General features: G+C 44.4%; 1 protein-coding gene across 1 annotated transcript in view; it reads left to right on the top strand.

Annotated features, from left to right (window-relative positions):
- LOC121875058 (zwei Ig domain protein zig-8-like) overlaps nucleotides 1-22942 on the top strand; it is a 96394-nt gene that overhangs the window by 65904 nt on the left and 7548 nt on the right. Inside the window, exons 4-6 of the mRNA XM_042379406.1 lie at nucleotides 19914-20022; nucleotides 20209-20363; nucleotides 21069-21198. Coding sequence (XP_042235340.1) covers nucleotides 19914-20022; nucleotides 20209-20363; nucleotides 21069-21198 — 394 coding nt within the window. The remainder of the gene's footprint in view (nucleotides 1-19913; nucleotides 20023-20208; nucleotides 20364-21068; nucleotides 21199-22942) is intronic.

Genomic DNA, 22942 nt, shown 5'->3' with positions numbered 1-22942 from the left:
CCTATGCTCCTCAAAATGCTATCATACTCCTGGGATTAACTGTTTCCCACTAGTTGATGATTTATAAGACTCAAGGGGGCTAAGGGAGAGAACCTAGCATAATTAAGGTGGTGATTTATGGTGATTTATGGTGATTTATGGTGATTTACGATATGGAGGTGTTAGAAGTCAGACTCAAGGTGTATATTTATCATACTTCTGAAGAGTCTTATGACATGGGCAGCTTGAAGACTTATATCATGGCAGCTTAAAGACTTATATAAATGAGTTTTTCATGTGTTACATAATACTACTTTAGGTGGGGCTTTTACTCATCATTTGTGGGTTTTTTTTAATTTACGTATATTTATCATCACAGACAGACAGACAGACAGACAGACAGACATACATACATACATACATACATACATACATACATAAACCGTATTGAGTATAAGTTATCATCCTCTTGCAACACACACACACACACACACACACACACACACACACACACACACACACACACACACACACACAATTATCTTATAGCGATCGCACTCAACAGATTGACTCGGCACACTTGAGGACATCAGTCTTAGCTCAAGGGGATGAATCCAGGTAGTCACAAGGTACCAGGTATCAGAGTCACCTGGGAAGGATCAAATCGTTTGAGTAAAATACAAAAGTTATCGCCCACAAAGGAGCTAAAGAAATTGTGTTTTAAGTTGGGTTAGCTTAGGTTAGCTTAGGTCTCATCACACTTCTCAAATGTCGTTCAGTTTAGACTTGGTGATAAAGGGAGTTAAGTTAAGTTAAGTTAAGTTAAGTTCAGTTCAGTTCAGTTCAGTTCAGTTCAGTTCAGTTCAGTTCAGTTCAGTTCAGTTCAGTTCAGTTCAGGTTCAGACTTGGTTGCAAAGAGAGTTCAGTTCACTTCAGTTCAGTTCAGTTTAGTTTATTTCAGTTCATCTAAGGAATCTCACTGAGTTTCCATCAGATCTCCAGCAACCAAACCGAGGTCTTCCATCTAACTCATTATGCTCAAGGGAAGTTACAATTAGCATCCCTCTCAGGATCTCAATTATCGATTTTCAGGATGCGATTTGTCCTACTTGAGGATTAAGGCTTCGTAATAGGGAGATGGTAATGAGGCGTTAAAGAGATGCCAGTGAGGTATTAGGGACGTGAGGATATGTTGAAGGCTGGATAGTGAGGAGTTGAGGAGTGGCTAGTGAGGAGTTGAGGGCTGGATAGTGAGGAGTTGAGGAGTGGCTAGTGAGGAGTTGAGGGTTGGATAGTGAGGAGTTGAGGGTTGGATAGTGAGGAGTTGAGGAGTGGCTAGTGAGAAGTTGAGGAGTGGCTAGTGAGGAGTTGAGGGTTGGATAGTGAGGAGTTGAGGGTTGGATAGTGAGGAGTTGAGGAGTGGCTAGATGTTGAGGGTTGATAGTAGAGTTGAGGGTTACAGGAGGAGTTGAGGTGTGGCTGATAGTGATGAGTTGAGGGTTGGATAGTGATGAGTTGAGGGTTATAGTGAGGAGTTGAGGGTTGATAGTGAGGAGTTGAGGAGTGGCTAGTGATGAGTTGAGGGTTGGATAGTGAGGAGTTGAGGGTTGGATAGTGAGGAGTTGAGGGTTGGATAGTGAGGAGTTGAGGGTTGGATAGTGAGGAGGAATTAATGATTAAGCAGTATGGCGTTAAGGGATGGTGTTCTAAGGGACAATAATCTCGAACACGCACACGCACGCACACGCACGCACGCACACACGCACACACACACACACACACACACGCAAACACCGCTCACCACCCGGGTAATAATTCTCACCACCTCATTTACTTCCACATTTAAGACTAAAAATTCTCAGATTCTGAAAATAACTTGCCGGGCCAGCAGTTATAATCAATGGTCTCTCTCTCTCTCCACTTATCCTACCTCCACCCTCATGCTTCATCACCTTTACTCTCCCTCCCTCTCTCACCACTCTCCCTCCCTCTCCCGTAATATTATCATCAGTCCTTCCTTCAACTCCTCCCTTCACTCTCTCCCTTCACCCAGTACCATCATCATTTCCAATCAACCACTACCCTTCCCTTCATCCAATCCCTTCATTCACTATCACTATCCCTTCCTTCGTACCCCTTACCATCACCCCTTCCTTCACCACTTCCTCTATCCCTCCTCTTCCTATCTTCCTGCCATGTTCTTCAGCTCATCTCTTATATACTCTGAAATATGTGACAATGTGTACCAATAGGTGTAGGGCGATATTAGGAGCGGTACCGATACAACACAAGGTAGATTAATCTCTTCGGTAAACAAGAAGGCAATGTGTCCTGAACCTAGACGCCTTCTCTTCCTCAAATGTAATTAAATGTAGCTGCTGAAATCCCAAGGCGCTACTTAACTAACCTCAAAGACAGGAAGCGAGCCCTGTATCCACGGAGTTCGTTGCTCTCTGTATATAACTATATGCATAACAAACATTTCTTTTTTACCTGGGTACAGCCGGGCTCTATAACAAACACTGGAGACCCCTGCCTTATGAAACTTCAATATGAACAAAGCAGATTAATGCAACCTGCTCTCGCCACACTCCCGGCCCCAGCAACCTGCAATATTGTTGATTGAAAACACATTTATTGCCAAGCTTTCTTGAAGGAGCGAAGCTTATTACACGAACACAATAAGGCGAGCTAGCGTGTGTACCTTTATGCTTGTTGTTGTTGTTGTTGTGTTTGCTGGCTCTAATCTGACCTATTGTTGATACACTGTTAGTATAAGTTATGTAATCTATGTTTGTGTGAGTTATATCATTAAATCCCTCTTGGGTAAACATGACTATATATCTCTTATGATGTGACGTGTTGTTGGTATGTTGTTATTAGGTTGTGTTCTTGGAGTAAATATAATTATAGCTATTGGTCTCATGTTGTTAAAATACTGTCATAGCAGTTCTCGTTAAATAATCAATCAGTTTTCATTAATTATTCTGAATTCTTCGTTGCGTGGTTATTATCATATTAGTCTTCAGTCATAGTATAATCACGTGAGTCTACATATCTGTCACAACATACTCCCTGACGATACATGCACGGTGTGGTATGGCTCTATGACAATAAACAAGGTGATACAGATAAAGCGTGGTACTCTTGTTAGTGATACGGGCTGCAATATTTCAACTTATACTGGCGTGTTGGTGGTGTGATGGTGTTGGAGTGTTTTGGGTGTATTGGGGTGTGTTAGGATGTGTTAGGAAGTGTTGGGGTGTGTTGGAGGTGTGTTAGGGTGCGTTATGGTGTGTTTGGATGTGTTGTGGTGTGTTAGGGTGTATTAGGTGTGCGAGGGTACGTTGGGAAGGTTTTAGCTTTTGCTGGGATGACACTGGAACTGGTTAAATCACATTTGAGTTTCCGATTGAAATTTGTGATGTGTTTTAATGCATTTGAAGTGTGACTGATACTCTGATTCCACCTGTTAGAGTCAGAATTTTGCTCCACACAACTGCCCGTCATTCATAGCTATCACTGTTGTCATTACGAGCTGGTCAGCAATGGAAAGTGTTTCATACGTTCATCTGCCACTTGGTAGCCATGCTGGAGCGCTTGTGTATGGGGAAGGCTGGTACTGGAGCGTTTTGGGGGAGCTGGGCTGTGATGGGGCTGTGATGGGGATGTGATGGGAGTGTGATGGAGTGTGCTGAGGCGTGCTGGAGTGTGCTGAGGCGTGCTAAAGTCCACATTGGGTTGCTAGGACGTGCTGGGAAGCTCGTGTCTCTGGTAACATTTCTATCAAGTAAGACGCTCTTGTCGACACACTATATGGGGCACCCGGTGACATCTTGACACTTCTAATATGTTCCTCAATCATGTTCTCTCAAAAGTAAAGACAATTTTCTCGTCTTACTACACACGACACGAGGTGAGGTGACCTGTCTAGTGATGTAGTGTGTTGTCGAAGTCCCCACAAACAAGGTAAGATAGCTTTCTCTTTCGCTCCGTGATGTAGTGTATTGTCCGTAGTAAACAAACACGGTACGTTATGCTTTACTCTTCCACCTGGTGACGTATTGCCCTGTCATAGTACACACAACAGGATGGCAAAGCGCGTTTGTTTGTCAGGTAAAGATCATGTTCTTGTAATTTATCCCACAGAGCATATTACTCTACGTTAATAACACCACACACATCAATACATCTTACTCTCTAGTGAAAGAAATACCTCCACCTCTTCGTCAACAACTACTTATCACTCTCTTGCTCGTTGAACAATATTCCTACGCATAGACCACACTATTACCATACTTCTCCGCGTGACAAATAAATTCACGATCCTTTCAAAACAATATTTGGCCATAAGTCATTGTATAATAGAATAATATCATATTTTTCTACATACTTAAATAACGCCATCCTTTCCGAATGGTTAAATATTGACCTATTCAATACAGAGTGAAATACTGACAAGGTTTTCTGCATGACAAAAATATTTTCATATTTTACCTCACAGTAAAATATTGACACACATCAATACATAGCAAACAAGGCAATCACACACGAAGGCACCTCGCCCCAGCCACTCTATTGCCTCGGTAATGGGAAACCACCAGTGGGCTTGTGGCACACCTTTTTGTGAAAGTACACTATGTTAGGTCATACAAAGAGCCTCCACAACATATTCTAGAATAGTTATTTGTATATTTTGGGGGTCACTGTGAGCTTGACCTTTGACCTATTTTCTTCAAGTGGCGCCCCAAGGTGTCTCTAAATGGAAAGGACAGTTTTAATGTGCTCTTCTTCACGGTGATTGATGCAACGAGTTCCACAAACAGTTATCTTGAAAAATGTGATTTCTAAAGTTTCAATGACCATGACCTTTGACCTGTGATAAAAATAAAAAGTTCAGAGTTTACATTACACCAAACGTCATCCACGATGCTTGGTTTGGTTAGGTTAGGTTAGGTTCACACACGCGCACACGCACACACACACACACACACACACACACACACACACACACACACACACACACACACACACACAGGAACATTGTTTCCTGTTCATTATTTTTAATGGGTTGTGGCACATATTTAACGACCTCTGATGTGAGCTAACACGAAATACAATGTGCAAAAAAGTGGCTCATTAAATCGTGGTGTGTTCCAACGCTCACCTCAAAAATTATAAACATCTGTGTAAATGTTGATCTGTGGAGTATTGACAGCCTCCCAACCAGAGCTCTTAACCCCTTGACTGTGATGGTAACCTCTTGAATACATTTAATCGGTCTAGTAAATAGGGTATATTAAGTCATTGAAGAGGCGTGGTAACAACAACAGTGAGGTAGGCGTGGTATCAACAGGCGTGGTGCTGTAGGGAGCGTGGTGTTGTAGGGGCGTGGTAACAACAACAGTGAGGTAGGCGTGGTATCAACAGGTGTGGTATCAACAACAGTAAGGAGGCGTGGTGCTGTAGGGGCGTGGTGCTGTAGGGGCGTAGTGCTGTAGGGGCGTGGTATCAACAACAGTAGGGCGTGGTACTGTAGGGTCGTGGTGCTGTAACAGTAAAGGAGGCGTGGTACTGTAGGGTCGTGGTGCTGTAGGGGCGTGGTATCAACAACAGTAAAGGAGGCGTGGTACTGTAGGGCGTGGTGCTGTGGGGCGTGGTATCAACAACAGTAAAGGAGGCGTGGTACTGTAGGGGCGGTGCTGTAGGGGGCGTGGTATCAACAACAGTAAAGGAGGCGTGGTACTGTAGGGCGTGGTGCTGTAGGGGCGTGGTATCAACAACAGTAAAGGAGGCGTGGTAGTACTGTGGGTCGTGGTGCTGTGGTGCTGTGGGGCGTGGTATCAACAACAGTAAAGGAGGCGTGGTACTGTAGGCGTGGTGCTGTAGGTGGTGCTGTAGGGGCGTGGTATCAACAACAGTAAAGGAGGCGTAGTACTGTAGGGGCGTGGTGCTGTAGGGGCGTGGTGGGGGCGTGGTATCTACAACAGTAAAGGAGGCGTGGTACTGTAGGGCGTGGTGCTGTGGGGGCGTGGTATCAACAACAGTAAAGGAGGCGTGGTACGTGCGTGGTGCTGTAGGGGCGTGGTATCAACAACAGTAAAGGAGGCGTGGTACTGTAGGGGCGTGGTGCTGTAGGGGCGTGGTATCAACAACAGTAAAGGAGGCGTGGTGCTGTAGGGGCGTGGTGCTGTAGGGCGTGGTATCAACAACAGTAAAGGAGGCGTGGTACTGTAGGGTCGTGGTGCTGTAGGGCGTGGTATCAACAACAGTAAAGGAGGCGTGGTACTGTAGGGGCGTGGTGCTGTAGGGCGTGGTATCAACAACAGTAAAGGAGGCGTGGTGCTGTAGGGTGGTGCTGTAGGGGCGGGTATCAACAACAGTAAAGGAGGCGTGGTACTGTAGGGCGTGGTGCTGTAGGGCGTGGTATCAACAACAGTAAAGGAGGCGTGGTACTGTAGGGGCGTGGTGCTGTAGGGGCGTGGTATCAACAACAGTAAAGGAGGCGTGGTACTGTAGGGGCGTGGTGCTGTAGGGGCGTGGTATCAACAACAGTAAAGGAGGCGTAGTACTGTAGGGTCGTGGGTCGTGGGGCGTGGTGCTGTAGGGGGGTATCAACAACAGTAAGGGGGCGTGTAGGGGCGTGGTGCTGTAGGGGCGTGGTGCTGTAGGGTGTGGTATCAACAACAGTAAAGGAGGCGTAGTACTGTAGGGGCGTGGTGCTGTAGGGGCGTGGTGCTGTAGGGCGTGGTATCTACAACAGTAAAGGAGGCGTGGTACTGTAGGGGCGTGGTGCTGTGGGGCGTGGTATCAACAACAGTAAAGGAGGCGTGGTACTGTAAGGGTCGTGGTGCTGTAGGGCGTGGTATCAACAACAGTAAAGGAGGCGTGGTACTGTAGGGCGTGGTGCTGTAGGGGCGTGGTATCAACAACAGTAAAGGAGGCGTGGTACTGTAGGGGCGTGGTGCTGTAGGGCGTGGTATCTACAACAGTAAAGGAGGCGTGGTACTGTAGGGGCGTGGTGCTGTAGGGGCGTGGTATCAACAACAGTAAAGGAGGGGCGTGGTACTGTAGGGGCGTGGTGCTGTAGGGGCGTGGTATCAACAACAGTAAAGGAGGCGTGGTACTGTAGGGGCGTGGTGCTGGGGCGTGGTATCAACAACAGTAAAGGAGGCGTAGTACTGTGGGGGCGTGGTGCGGGGCGTGGTGCTGTAGGGGCGTGGTGCCAGGGGCGTGGTATCAACAACAGTAAAGGAGGCGTGGTGCTGTAGGGCGTGGTGCTGTAGGGGCGTGGTGCTGTAGGGGCGTGGTAGGGGCGTGGTATCAACAACAGTAAAGGAGGCGTGGTGCTGTGGGGGCGTGGTGCTGTGGGGCGTGGTATCAACAACAGTAAAGGGCGTGGTACTGTAGGGCGTGGTGCTGTAGGGCGTGGTATCAACAACAGTAAAGGAGGCGTGGTACTGTAGGGCGTGGTGCTGTAGGGGCGTGGTATCAACAACAGTAAGGAGGCGTGGTGCTGTAGGGGCGTGGTGCTGTAGGGGCGTGGTGCTGTAGGGGCTGTTATCAACAACAGTAAAGGAGGCGTGGTGCTGTAGGGGCGTGGTATCAACAACAGTAAAGTAGGCGTGGTGCTGTAGGGGCGTGGTATCAACAACAGTAAAGGAGGCGTAGTACCGTCTATACTAAGGAAGAGTTTAACCCACTGGCCTCTGTTATAGACACGGGAGCTACCTTATAACCCCCACATAATCTGTTGGTAATTTGGCGCGTGAACACCGCTGTCGGCCGTGACGAGTTGTGGCAGCGTAACTCTTCCTAATTATTGGCATTTTGGTGGTGGAATGTGGCCCGGCTGTCACCCTTGGCTTTGTGTGGCCAGCTGGTGTTGATGATGAGGCCAGATGGTGGTGGTGTTAAGGTCAACTGGTTCCTGATGGTCGTGACCTGACGCTGTATGGTTGATGTTGATGGTGAGTTATGATGGTGTTGATGGTGAGGTGTGATGGTGGTGAGTTGTAATGGTGTTGATGGTGAAGCTTGTTGACGGTGATGGTGACAACAGCTTAGTCAGGCCATCCATCTTCTGATAACACAGCGACAACTCATACAAGGTGGATCAACAACATGACAACAACAGAGGTTAACAACTATGCAACAGCAAGACGCAAACACTGTAGCACAATGGACTGATACCAAGCTGAGACAAGCTACAATACATTCCGTTCACTTTCAGACATCAGCCGATAGTAAGGGGGAAGGGGAGGTAAAAGGGGAGGGGAAAGGGGGAAGGAGAGGGGGAGGGAGGTAGTAAGGGAAGGGGGAAGGGGGTAAAAAGGGGGGATTAAGGGGGTCAGGAGGCGATGGAACTCTGAGCCGGATGCTACCGAAAACAGACTCCTTAGGCGGAAGGTGAGAGCTCAGCCCTGATCCAACACGGGTACAAGAGTTCAGGAGCTGCGGAAGTCGTCAAGATGCTCAAGCGGATCAGACTAATGAATGTCAACTATAGTCTTCCGGCTCTGGGTTGCCCACCGTTCCACTCTCAATCCCTCTCCCACTCCCCCTCCATCCCCTCTACCTCCCTCTCCCACTCCCCCCTCCATCCCCTCTACCTCCCTCTCCCACTCCCCTTCCATCCCCTCTACCTCCCTCTCCCACTCCCCCTCCATCCCCTCTACCTCCCTCTCCCACTCTCCGCTGCTCTCCAAACACCGACACATGAGTCATACAAACACCAGCTGATTGGAAAGCATTGGTTCACATTGATTAACTTCTTAAATAATCTTATCTAACTGTTGAGAAATTCGGACTCGGAAATCAATGAATCTACAAGAGATAGACAGAACGATCTTTCTCTGGTGATTTAAGTCGTGTCTAATACTTTAGGTTCATTTCCTCGTGTCTCTTACATCTGCTGCAAATATTTCCACATCTTTTAACTTTTGCCTTTATTTTTTTCAATGTTTAATTCATTTTCCAAGCGATGTTTCAGCAAAAAAAAAAAGGGTAAATTTCAACAAACGCAGATGAAAAGTCGAAAGATTAAAAAAAAAAAAAAAAGATACACGAGCGGGAAATTCTCTGATAAAATAAGTAGCTTGAAATGTAAAATGGTACAAAGAAAAAAATCCCAAAATTTGGTCGCCACAGTTGAGAATTAAATACCAGACTTACTTTACATCTATGATAACTTTCCCTTATGTCTATATACATATCATCTCACTATATTTCTTTACGGCAATACGGTAACTAAATCTCCACAACGTAATATATAAACCTATGGGTAAATACCTCATCAAAATTAAAATCATATATAGTTTTGTATCTCTAATGGTTAAAGTTTGCTTAGGGAGATAAAATAAATCTAATTATTATCCATCCAAGACTCCGGTACCTTTTAATATGTCCTTCAAAGATAAAGAACTCAAGACACTGTTTGTTTAGTGTCACCGTGAGATAAATGGTCAAACACACGTGAGGTGCTCCTTCAACACAGGTGCTCCTCCAACACAGCCTCGAGCGCCGTTATAACTCCTCAATGGGGATTTGCAGACTTCGCTGAGAGCCATCAAGTGATGCTCACACGAAGAAGGAAAGCTGAATAAATACATGTATACTTTCTCAGTTATACGATAGTTGACTGCTTGGAGTACGATATTTTTACAGTGGTACGATACTTTTTGGAGTACAATTTTGTTTACAGTGCTAAGATTGTTGACTGGAGTACAATATTTTTTACAGTGATACGATGATTGGAGAACGATTTACTTTTTACCCTTTGTTCCTATAATGCTGAAGATGACACAGGTGGCCCCTTAATGAGACTGAACCCTACCCAGGTGTGTTACAAGTTCTGGTGTGGACGACATCAGACAACAAATCGCTTTAGTTTTAGGTCAGTTTCCCATTACTGGTGTATAAGGAAGGGAGGGGTCTCTTCCCTTCTTCCCCTTCCTCCTCACATATTTCTTAAAAGAATTTTCTACGGCTGGAAATCGGAAATCATAAAAGTTATACCATTAGATTAAATTTCCTCCGCAGTATTTTATTTTTTTTAATGTTTTATTGTCGATATTATTGCCAGATTATATTACAACTTAGATCGTTATCGAAACTCAAGTCTAGAGGGTCTTAACGATGCTCAAGTTGGGGATATAGACTCTGTTTTAGGTGGGTGTCAGTGTTGCAGAGGTAAGCCATTACTTCTCTAAAGTCAAGTACATTCACAATTGGGGGAAAGCTACATGGTCTTACCTGTGACCTACCTGGTGTTAATTGTGAGCTACCTGGTCTTACCTATGACCTACCTGGTGTTAACTGTGATCTACCTTGAGTTAACTGTGAGCTACCTGGTGTTAACTGTGATCTACCTTGAGTTAACTGTGAGCTACCTGGTGTTAATTGTGAGCTTCCTGGTGTTAACTTTGAACTGCTTGGTGTTAACTGTGAGCTACCTGGTTATTAAACAAGAAACACCTATGACCTTAATCCTTCCTTACATTACTTAAGGATTTACTATTGAAAAAAAAAATAATAATAACCCCGAGGCCAAGGAAGTAACATATCACCAACACACTCTCCCCAAAAGTTTCATTGCACCATTTCGCGAGGCACTTTCAAACTTTGGACAGGAATTTAGTAATGAAAGCTATCAGGAAAAGTCCGAACTTAGGCTCAACTTTAATCTAATCAAACCAGGGAATGGGAGAGTGAAGGAACTTATGGCTTTCATGACGACAGAAAACACACTCTGAGACGACAGGATTTTGGCCAAGTCTCAGGACGAATTTGTCAAGATGAACCACATTGAGGTGATCTACCCCGATGGACGATGGATTATGTGAAAAGATGAACTGCTTGTCATTGATGAACTGTTTTCCTGTGTGTATGAGAGAGAGAGAGAGAGAGAGAGAGAGAGAGAGAGAGAGAAAAACATAATGAAATAAACACCATCACTTAATTAATTAGCTCCTACAATCTTCACTACATGGAGGTCACTGCCACACACCATTTCATGATAAACACTTTACACTTTCACAATAACTTACAACTATTGCTCCTGGGCACGTATCCAATTATAAGAGTTATATAGGAATCGTGTGTGTGTGTGTGTGTGTGTGTGTGTGTGTGTGTGTGTATGTATGTATGTATGTATGTATGTATGTATGTATGTACTGTATGTATGTTTGTATGTATGTATAAACTTAGTGTAAATGAACATAGACAGCCTTCACCCCCCCCCTCTCCAAACCCTTTGATACAACTAACTTGTAATTGCTAATTGTTCACCTTCCATAGAGATCGTAAAAATCTTTCACTATCGTCCTTTGATATAAACCTAACCTAACCTAGCCTACCACAGTTGCTACACAGGCATATATATTCATAACAATGGAGGAACTAACACGAGCTACCAAAATTTTTCCTGGGAATAGTTGTGGCTGGCATAAGACGGACAGACGGACGGACAGACAGACAGATGGCTTTTATGTTTTCGTGTTAATATAGACAGAGTGAGTGAATATGGGTGAGTGAGTGAATATGGGTGGGTGAATTAATGGGTGAGTGAGTGGACGAGTGGGTGTCGTGGTTAGTAGCATGTGGGCGAGTGTATGTGGTGGGTGGTTGAGTATAGGTGAATGGATGTTGAGTGTGGATGGTTGGTGAGAGTATGGGTGAATGGATGTTGTAGGTGGATGGTTGGGTGGGTGGATGGTTGGATGGGTGGGTGGATAGTTGGATGGTGCAGAGGAAGACCAACATAAAAGTAGTTGTGGTAGGCATTTAATCTCGACCGCGTGAAGTAACGACACCATAACACATTACACGGGAAAAATCAGGACTAATTAAATCTTGGTAGAGCCCCAGTGAACGAGGCCATTATGTCGTTAGAGGCGCTTCGTCCATGTTAATAGTCTATCCCCACTCTTACTCCTTCACCTCTCCCCCCCCTCCCCCCATACACACGCCTCTGCTTCAGTTATATCTTCAAGTCCCGTCCCTGTTACCCCTTCTCTCTATTCTTCTACCTCTTCCCTGACACCTCCCCACCCTACGAGACCTCCTTGACACCTCCCCACCCTACGAGACCTCCCTAGCACCCCTCACCCTTCACCCTACACCTCTACACCCACCCGTCCTCCATTCATTACCTCCAGCCACAGTCTTCTTCGTCTTCGTCTCCCTCTTCTTCTCCTTCTTCTTCTTCCTTCTACTTCTCCTTTCTTCTCCTTCTTCTTCTCTTTCCGCCTCCTTCTTCTCATTCTTACCCTTTCTTCTTCCTCTTCTTCTGCTTCCGCATTCTTCTTCTCCTTCTTTCTTCTTCTTTCTTCTAATCTTTCTTCCTCTTCCTTGTCCTTCTTTTCCTCCTTCTTCCTTCTTCTTCTTCCTATTCGTAATGACATCAACATCACAGACTTCTCTCTCCCCTCTTCCTGAACGTATTACAGTATCGGGTCCACTTAATCGTCCCCTGGTACCCTGCCTCTGCTGACTCCTGAAGCGGGTCCGTATGTCGGGTTTTCCTACACCTGGTGGCTAACTAAATTCGGTGTTATCCTCTCCTTAGCTGTCCTGGCTCTTGATACTCGCCTCCTTGGGTTGGATCGGTGAGTGGTAAGGTGTGATCAGACACCAGAAGGCCACAGTCGGAGTTTCTTTACCTATGTTTACTTGGGTGTTCATTTAATCAGTGTTTCTTATACTTCGGTTTATCCATCATTCTCCCTGTCTTAACTCTTCCTGGTTCCTCTCAATCCTTCACCCTGATATTATCCATCTTTATCCATGTACAGATTCACTCATCCTTCACCCTGTCACAACACAACAATCCATCTCTCGTCCCTCCTCCGCCTCTCTCACCCCACCTATCCCTCATGATCTGCCACACCTATCCTCCTATTCACCCAAACCCACTCACCCACCCTCCCCCTCCACCATCCACCTCTACCCCCATCCCCCTTACTCTCCAGGACGCAGCAAGACAGCCTCTGTAGATAGCAACCGCACAAGATGGACGCACCAAACAGAAGAAAAAAAACTGTTATCGTGTATCTGTAAGAGGTAACCCCTTCCTTATCTAATCGATTGTTTGACGGAAAAAAAATGAAAATACACCAGTGGAAAAAATATTTATTCATTGTCTGTTGACGTAACTAAGGCAATTCAGTTTCAGTTTTTTTTTAATTATTATTGACGATATTATACCTACACTAAATTAGTCTCCTAATTAATTATCGTTGTTAAAAATTTTTCTATAGCAATACCTGATGAATGCGTTTATTTCTCTCTCTCTCTCTCTCTCTCTCTCTCTCTCTCTCTCTCTCTCTCTAATTATTACCAACAGTACCACAACACAACTCGCTAACTCGTCAACAGAGGTTTTTATTTTCCCTCCTCAAAACATTAGTCGTTACACTATACATTTCTCTCCCTCCCTCACTCATTCTCCTTTCCTCCTCCTTCATTCACTCTCCCTTCCTCATTAAATTTTCCTCCTTTCCTCATTCATTGTCCCTTCCTCCCTCATTCACTCACTCTTCTACCTCCCTCCGTCTGTCATTCCCTCACTCGCTCTTTCTCCCTCATTTACTCTCCCTTTCTCTCTTACTTTTCCTCTTTCACTCTTCCTTTCTTACTCTTCTCTCTCTTCCTCCTTCCCTTCCTCTTCATCCTTCCTTCTCCACTCCTCCCTACTTCACTCTTCCGCTTTCATTTTCTCTCTCTCACTTTTTCTCCTCCATTCTCCCCTAACCCCACCCCTAATCCTCTCTCTCTCTCTCTCTCTCTCTCTCTCTCTCTCTCTCTCTCTCTCTCTCTCTCTCTCTCTCTCTCTCTCTCTCTCTCTCTCTCTCTCTCTCTCTCTCCTCCTATCCGTAAGCTGTGGATTTATGAGACAAAATAATTTATTATAAACTTTAGTGCATAAGTGCCTTACAATGCCTCCTTCCTCCCCCCTCCCCACCCCACCCCCACCTCCCACCCACACCCCACCCCACCCTCCCACCACCCCCACCCCACCCCTCCCCCAGGTCATTACATATAACAAGGCTAATTTTACCATCTTTGTCCCAGCATTAATTATGACTTAGCATTAATAAAAAAACGCAAGCAAGACAGTTGGTAATTTAGATTATAAGCTGAAACCACCACGAGATTTGGTTGAAGGTCAGTGGTTTCAATTCACTGTTTTGTAAAGGTTTCTAGTGTGTGTGTGTGTGTGTGTGTGTGTGTGTGTGTACTGTATGTCCGTCTGTATGTCTGTCTTTTTGATACATGTATGAGACAAGGGTGTTATGGATAGGACAATATCAAATTTTATATAAAGTTATATTATCCACAAAGGGTTTCATTGTGTGGAAAATTATACTCAAGTTACGATACAAAGTTTACGAATATTCAACCAGGGAAATACGAGTATGTGATTATGGGAAATATATACTTTAATTACTGAGACTTTAACGAAAATTAGACTTTAAACAATAAAAATATACCTTAATCAATATTTTTTTCAAGTATAAAGACTAAGACTTAAGACTTTCGTGGTGTTAAGACTTTACCCGTTAAAATGACTTAATTCATTAGATTTAATTCCCTATTCAGTTTCCATAGCTTAGTTACGACGACCTGAGATGTTTTGACTACGGAAAGTGTGTTGATGTACTAAATAGAAGAAGAAAGAAAGAAAGAAAGAAAGAAAGAAAGAAAGAAAGAAAGAAAGAAAGAAAGAAAGAAAGAAAGACAGAAAGAAAGAAAGAAAGAAAGAAAGAAAGAAAGAAAGAAAGAAAGAAAGAAAGAAGAAAGAAAGAAAGAAAGAAAGAAAGAAAGACAAGAAAGAAAAAGAAAGAAAAAAGAAAGAAAGAAAGAAAGAAAAGAAAGAAAAGAAAGAAAAGAAAGAAAGAAAGAAAGAAAGAAAGAAAGAAAGCACAAGGAATCTCCCATAAGCTGTGTTTAATCTCTTCATATAAGAATTTGACGTCTAGTTGGGCGTAGGATGATGGATGTTGGGTGGTGGATGTTGGGTGGTGGATGTTGGTGTAAGATGATGGATGTTGGGTGGTGGATGTTGGGTGGTGGATGTTGGGTGTAGGATGATGGATGTTGGGTGGTGGATGTTGGTGTAGGATGATGGATGTTGGGTGGTGGATGTTGGGTGGTGGATGTTGGTGTAGGATGGTGGATGTTGGGTGTAGGATGGAAGATATTGGACAGAAGATATGGATGTTGGATGTCGTATGATGGATGTTAGGTGAAGTCTAGTGGATGGAGGGTGACGAATAATGGATATTGGATGTAGGATAATGGATAGTGGATGATGGATGTATAATGATGAACGTAAAACAATGAGGATAAAAATGATATGATTAAAATGAAAATGAAACTCTAAAGGTCAGTTTATCACGAGAATAAAACATGTATTCGAACTGGAAAGGTTAGCGTGAAAAGAAAAATAATTGGTGGATTATCTCTGAGCTGAGAATCAATCCACTTTTCTAGAAATATAGGTCAAATATCTGTCAAAAATGAACACCAGTGAAAATGGACTTTTATTACGAGTGAAACCTCCATATAACGAACTTTAATCTATATATTATCCGTTAGATGGGGGGTTACATATCCAATGGACCCTCGATATAAGGGACTTTGATCTCTATAAAGTTCGTTAGATGGAGTTTCATATATGACATGTCCTCGTTATAACGGACTTTCTTTTCCATACACACCGTTAAATAGAGATTTCATTGTACCTTAAATACGACTACACTAATTTCTTTGAACTACGACCTCGATCAATGAACTTATACCAATAACCGTGACCAAACGACCTTGACCAACGACCGTAACATACGACCTTCCCCTACGACCCTATCCAGACAAACACAGCGAGAACATTAACCATTTTTTTCTACGGCTAATGATTAAGAATTACCTACAAGATGGAGGGAGGACATTTTATATAAGGGGAGGTTGGATTAAACTGAGCCAGGAGGGAGTGGATGGTAATCAACATTTTGTGGGAGAATGCCGAGTCGCAGAACTGCTCCCCACTCCACATCAGTCAACCCCCACCCCACCCCACTCCACCCCACCCCACCCCATCCCCATTCTTCAGGTGTTCTTGAGAGAAATAAACCATCGAATTTTTATATTAGGTTAAGTTAGGTTAGGTTAAGTTAGGTTAGGTTAGGTTAGGTTAGGTTAGGTTAGGTTAGGTTAGGCTAGGTTAGGTTAGGTTAGGTTAGGTTAGGTTAGGTTAGGTTAGGTTAGGTTTTTGTTACTTTATGAAAACTCTCCGTCGACTAACAGGATTTTTAGAATATTTCTCTATATTTGGGTATTTTCTATTTACACAGCGAATAGAAATATATATATTTTTTACGTTCAATACACTCAACATAAACGTAAATATCTCACTTATTTACACGTCGACTCTCATGATGACAAAACAATTCGTCGAATATGTCCCCCCCCCCCCACCACACGCACTCTAGATATATTACTGTAGGTTCCAGCTCTGAGGTACGTACATAAATACAGTCAGTATGCAGTCAGTATACATACAAGTGTTCACATATACATAACGTGGAGCGTAAACCAATCACAAGAGGTTCGGTCTCCCACAACTTGGCTAATTAACAGAGGCGGTGATGGAGGATATCCCGGGTGTTTCTGACTGCCTTCCTCACATTTTTTTTCTCTTTTCTGTTTATCGGTAAAAGACATACCTCAATCTTATACCTGCCCGCGGGAACTAATCAACACTCTTTATTAACAGGTGAGTATATCATCAAATCACTAACTCAGGTGGATATTAAATTAGTTAATGATTTACTAATGAAGGAAAACATACCTGTGTATAAATTAATTAACACTATTATTCAGGTTGTATAATATACTACACGTCATTCACCACTGTTTACACCCGGTACACTAAATGTTGACCTTAGCTTAACAACGAATAGCTATGTAAAGTGAAGCTTGATGTTTACACACAACAAACCGCTTGATATAATTCTCATCCCAGTGTTCCAGAACGAAAATTATCTTGTCATTTACAGAGACTTATAATACGAAGGAAAGTTTTTTGGGGTGTATTGTTGAATATGCATTGTGTTTAGACTAGTAATTATCTACCACCACTGCTATCACCACCAGCACTATCACTACCACCACCACTGCCACCACCATCACCATAACCTCCATCACTACCACAGCCTCCACCACCACTACCATCATCACCACCACCACCACTGTTACAATCTTCACCACCACCATTACAACCACTACTATCCCCACCACCACCCCCACCACCACCACTACCATTATCACCACCACCACCATTATCACCACCACCACCACCACCAGCCGCTTTTCCGGGCTACTGGTACCACTAATTAACACACGAATTTATTGCTAATAAAATTTGTCAGCGCAAATAAACGGATCCTGAAAATTAACACACAAAAAAGTGATATCTACGAGCGGTAAAAAAAACTGGTGAAAAATAAAAGTGTGATCAATTTGACTGTTCTCCATCACACGGCTGAATAAAGTCATAGTTCTGAGTGTGTGTGTGTGTGTGTGTGTGTGTGTGTGTGTGTGGTGAGTGTGTGTGGGTGTGTGTGTGTGTGTGTGTGTGTGTGTGTGTGTGTGTGTGTGTGTGTGTGTGTGTGTGTGTGTGCGCAGCGATTATCACATGTATCCAGCCATCATGACTTTTAAATCTTGCTCATACGTGAGTCTCGCTGGCGTCAACGTAACATCACTGCCAGCACACCATTTAATTCTCGTTTATAAGCTCTTGAAGTGAGAACCAGCTGAACATTGCATTCACGCTTTGTAAATCTTGTTAATAAGTGTGTGTGTGTGAAACGAGTGTGGGGGGAATATCCCGGCCTACGTAACTGCCGGGTCTAATTTGTGAACACGAAACGTCACCAGCACAGTTTTTACCCTCACGCCTCATATGACTTGTTGATGAGTGAGTTTGACGTGTGCCAAAGTGATATTCCCGCCTCTGTGTCTCCAAGTTACCTTCGTAAGTGTATGTGTGTGAAACGTCAACACACATTCCTGTCATCTCGTCTGTTTTTAAGTTTGCTTATAAGTGTGCATTGCCAGGTAGGAGAACACCTGTGCCCCTTGTTAGGATCGAGAGATAGCAGCAGGGAGGGTAAAAATCCTTGCCTCTGGCGGAAGATTCTTGTCAGGGCCAGAGGTAATAAGTTAGGCAGCCCGTGGGGAAGCTCGCCCGCTGCTCCGCTCCCACACTCGCATGGAAATTGGATAGCCAGTATACCACCAGCAGCAGCGCCACCCCTCTGTTTTATATATTGTACAGTGAATCTCAGGGTCCCATATGTTGGAGTGGTGTGTCGGAGAAACACCCCCCCGCCCCTCCCCTACATCATACACTATTCACTTACTACCTGTAGGAGTGTTCTTCAGGGTCCCAACCATATCCCTTACCTGTGTTAGAGGTCTTTGGGGCCTCTACCTTTGTATTAGTCGTCGCCAGGGCCCCAACTCTCTGTTATATGCTTGTGGTCATCGGGGACCATCTCCTTTGTTTAACTATTGATCACTAGGGCCACTAATCCTCCCTCATACATTGTAGTGTTGCCTAGAGCTTCCCCCTCCCTGTTTCACATACTGAGATTGACTTACAACCCCCAACCTTCCCTTTAAAATATTCAAAGCACTGTGTTGACCCCCAGTTGACCTCCCACATGCTGGAGTGGTCCCTGTGTGAATCTCTCACTCACCCTCACCCCTTCAATCTTCTCCTATGTTTGACTAGTCCCCAAGGTGATCATCTCCCCTCTCATATTTTGGAGTGTTCACCGGCCTACCAACTCCTCTCTCATATTTTGGAGGGGCTCTCACCACCACCTCGTATTTTGGAGTGATTTCAGGCATCTCACTTCCCCCTTTTAGTATGACGAAGATGGCCTGCGGCTCCCTTATCCCCATCCCCTCTCCCATCCCCTCTCTTACTCTGTATCACTCTCAGGGGCCGCCAACTCCCCTCTAAAGTCCCGAAATGGTCCCCAAGGCTCCATTTCCCCTCCTTTGTATCATGGTAGATTCTGGGGTCGCTGTTCCCTCGCTCTGCCCTTCACGACCCTCACTCTAATGCTGTTTTCCTTCCACATGTCTGATTGGTACTTGTGATTACTACACTACATCCTATTATAAACTATGGCTACTACCACTTATGATATGGCTACTACTTCCTATAATATGGCTTCTATCTCCTATTATATATACATTATGGTTGCTATTATATCACAACTATAACTTCCTATTATATATTATGGCTACTATCTATTGTATATATGAATATTGCTTCTCATTCCATTGTGGCTAATACCTCATATATCAACCTACTAAGGGAAGGAGGAGTGTGTGTGTGGTTCCTGACGACGCCCTTATCACCGTTATTTCTCCCTCATATCCCTCTCACACACCCTGGGGCTCCTTTCTCTTTCCTTTCATCTTAAATTGGTCTTCCCTTTTTCATTTTTTTAATGCTTTTATCCTCTTTCCTCCACCTCATTAAGTCTTACATAAGTCTTGAAGTCTTTGGAGTGACCGCAAGAAACCTCGACTAATCTTTTTTGTTGTTAAGAGTGTAATGTGTGGCCCCTGTTTTGTATGGCTCTTGTTTTGTGTGGCCCTCTCCTCTAATGAGGTATAATGGCCTATGACAGATGCAAGGGGAGCGACTCTTTATGTCTTAACGTGATAAAGATCTCTCACGATTGTCATTCAAGGAACCCCAGCGTTTTAATTAGCACTTTTGGGTAGACCACTGAATCTACATCCCTGCCTATACAAGAAATAAACCTCAAAGATACCCTGCCCCTACATCGCCATCCCTCCCCGTACGGAAAATGTCCTCGTCAGTTGAGTAATGATGTTTTTCCGAACAGGAGTGGACGCTACACCTGCGGTACGCCCAGGCGAGGGACGCGGGCGAGTACGTATGCCAGCTGTCAACACATCCACCCATGGTCTTCATCTCGACACTGACCATCACACGTGAGTATCTAATTGGGACGCCAGGAAAAGAGAAAGAAAGAGGAAGGAAGGAAGGAAGGAAGGAGGAGGAGGAGGAGGAGGAGGAGGAGGAGGAGGAGGAAATAACAGTAAAGTCTTAGAAATGAGAAAATGGATTGAGAAGAGAGGAACGCTCTGATAAGGTGTGTGTCACCTGGCCTCCCACAGAAGCGTCGGCGGAGATAGCTGGAGGTCCGGAGATGCATGTACAGGAAGGAAGCGCCGTGGTGCTCAACTGTAGCCTCCGTCAACACACCCAGACACCTGACTACGTCTTCTGGTACCACAACCGCACCATGATCAACTTCGACATCAATAGACAGGCAAGTGACACTCTTTAACCGATGACTGATGAGGTCTTTGACTGAGAGACAGGTGACTGATAAGGTCTTTGACTGAGAGACAGGTGACTGATAAGGTCTTTGACTGAGAGACAGGTGACTGATAAGGTCTTTGACTGAGAGACAGGTGACTGATAAGGTCTTTGACTGAGACACAGGTGACTGATAAGGTCTTTGACTGAGAGACAGGTGACTGATAAGGTGATAAGGTTTTTGACTGAGATACAGGTGACTGATAAGGTCTTTGACTGAGAGACAGGTGATTCATAAGGTCTTTGACTGAGAGACAGATGACTGATAAGGTGATAAGGTCTTTGACTGAGTTACAGGTGACTGATAAGGTCTTTGACTGAGAGACGGGTAGGGACATCCTCTAACCAGTATAGGTGGGTGACAGTTTTTTATATCAGCTACAGGATTACATCTACAAAAGGCAGGAATTTCTCACCTGTAGACGTCTTGATATGCAACACTCCCTTAAACCTGCAACAGAATCTCACACCTGCAACAGACTCTCACACCTGCAACAGACTCTCACACCTGCAACAGACTCTCACACCAGCAACAGACTCACACCAGCAACAGACTCTCACACCTGCAACAGACTCTCACACCTGCAACACATCTACAGCAGCTACCTCAGACCAGCATCAGAGGCTCTCACCTGACTGTGTGTGTGTCTTACAGGTGTCGGTAAAAAAGACAGGGGATGGCAGCATCTTGACCCTGACAGCTGTGGGCCGCACTGACTCTGGGAACTACACTTGCCTTCCTGCCAACGCCCGGCCCGCCTCCATCACGCTACATATCATAGCTGGTACGTATGTCTTAGTTAGCTTCCACCACGCTTTACATCTTAACTGGTACGTATATCTTAGTTAGCTTCCACCACGCTTTACATCTTAACTGGTACGTCTGTCTTAGTTAGCTTCCATCACGCTACACATCTTAACTGGTACGTATGTCTTAGTTAGCTTCCATCACGCTACACATCTTAACTGGTACGTCTGTCTTAGTTAGCTTCCACCACGCTTTACATCTTAACTGGTACGTCTGTCTTAGTTAGCTTCCATCACGCTACACATCTTAACTGGTACGTATGTCTTAGTTAGCTTCCATCACGCTACACATCTTAACTGGTACGTCTGTCTTAGTTAGCTTCCACCACGCTTTACATCTTAACTGGTACGTCTGTCTTAGTTAGCTTCCATCACGTCACTCAACTGGTACGTATGTCTAAGCCTCCATTACGTATGTCTTACTTAGTTTCCATCACGCTCCATATCATGCCTAGTACACCATATAAACTCATGTTACAAGAAGACTGTGGATTCCTCTTCTCTTGGACACACAGGGGGAAACACACTCTCAGCTTGAAGCAATACCTGGAACACAGCCCTCCCTCCCTCCTTATCCCGAGACATACAAGGCAGCGTGTCCCCTTATCTTCGATCACCACCATTGTCTCTCAAACTAATAACAGTATATTGGCTTCTGTGATGCTCCTTTCAGCCCTGACATACAATATCTGACGCCCCCAACCTGTGTCCCTATTACCATCAGCCCCTACCACGTGTCCCTATTACCCTCCCCACACCGAGTCCCTATCACCAGCTCCACCCCGTGTCGTCATCACCAGTACCACACCACGTCACCATTACTTACACCACACATCGTTACTATAGCCAACACCACTTATCACCAACACCCAATAATGTCACCAGCACCATTCCCCATCACCATATTAAGGATTACATAACGCCATCATCACCATTACCATAGTACATCACCATTAATCCACGTCACCATCACTTCACCTCACCATCACTTCTCGTCACCATTACACTAACCCAATGTATTTTCGCGTCAGGACTCTTCGTTATATACCAGTATTTAATCATACAAAATGTGTGTGTGTGTGTGTGTGTGTATGTGTGTGTGTGTGTGTGTGTACTAAAGTCAAAAGGATAAATACATAATCTTGAGACCTTAGTTGAGCTTCACGTACAAGATACCGCCAGGAGGTGAAAGCATTTACAATATTAATTCACGTAACAAAGTCTTGTTTACTGTATTGACCTTTGCTTCTCCGTCTCTTGAAGGTGTTGTAGTGCAGGACGAGTGTTACGTGGTGTACAGTGCAGGATGTAGTGTGTATTGTGAGGTACAGTGAACAATATGGTGTAATATTCAACAAGCTTATATGTTATAGTGTGAGGGACAGTGGCAAACATGATAGGTTAGGTTAGGTTAGGTTAGGTTAGGTTAGGTTAGGTTAGGTTAGGTGAGGTTAGTTTAGGTCTCATGTGCACACTGGTAATCCTATTCTGGCTGTGGCTGTTTGAATGATACATGTGCGTGTTGTCATGTATACACCAGGTGACACACATTGTCTGTTGGCACACTGTGATGGTACAAGTGTGAGTGATGTTTGTCGTCATCCCATCTAAAGTGAGTTATCATGTACAGGTGTTATGTACAGGTAGATGTTAGTGTTGTTTACGTGTTTTGGGTCATGTGTGTTATGGTTATGTACGTGTTTTAATCGTGTGTATAGTTAG

Source organism: Homarus americanus, unplaced genomic scaffold, assembly GCF_018991925.1.
Source record: "Homarus americanus isolate GMGI-L3 unplaced genomic scaffold, GMGI_Hamer_2.0 scaffold60615, whole genome shotgun sequence".
Classification (NCBI taxonomy): domain Eukaryota; kingdom Metazoa; phylum Arthropoda; class Malacostraca; order Decapoda; family Nephropidae; genus Homarus; species Homarus americanus.
The sequence above is the reverse complement of the archived record's forward strand: the minus strand, read 5'-3'. Positions and strand labels throughout refer to the sequence as shown.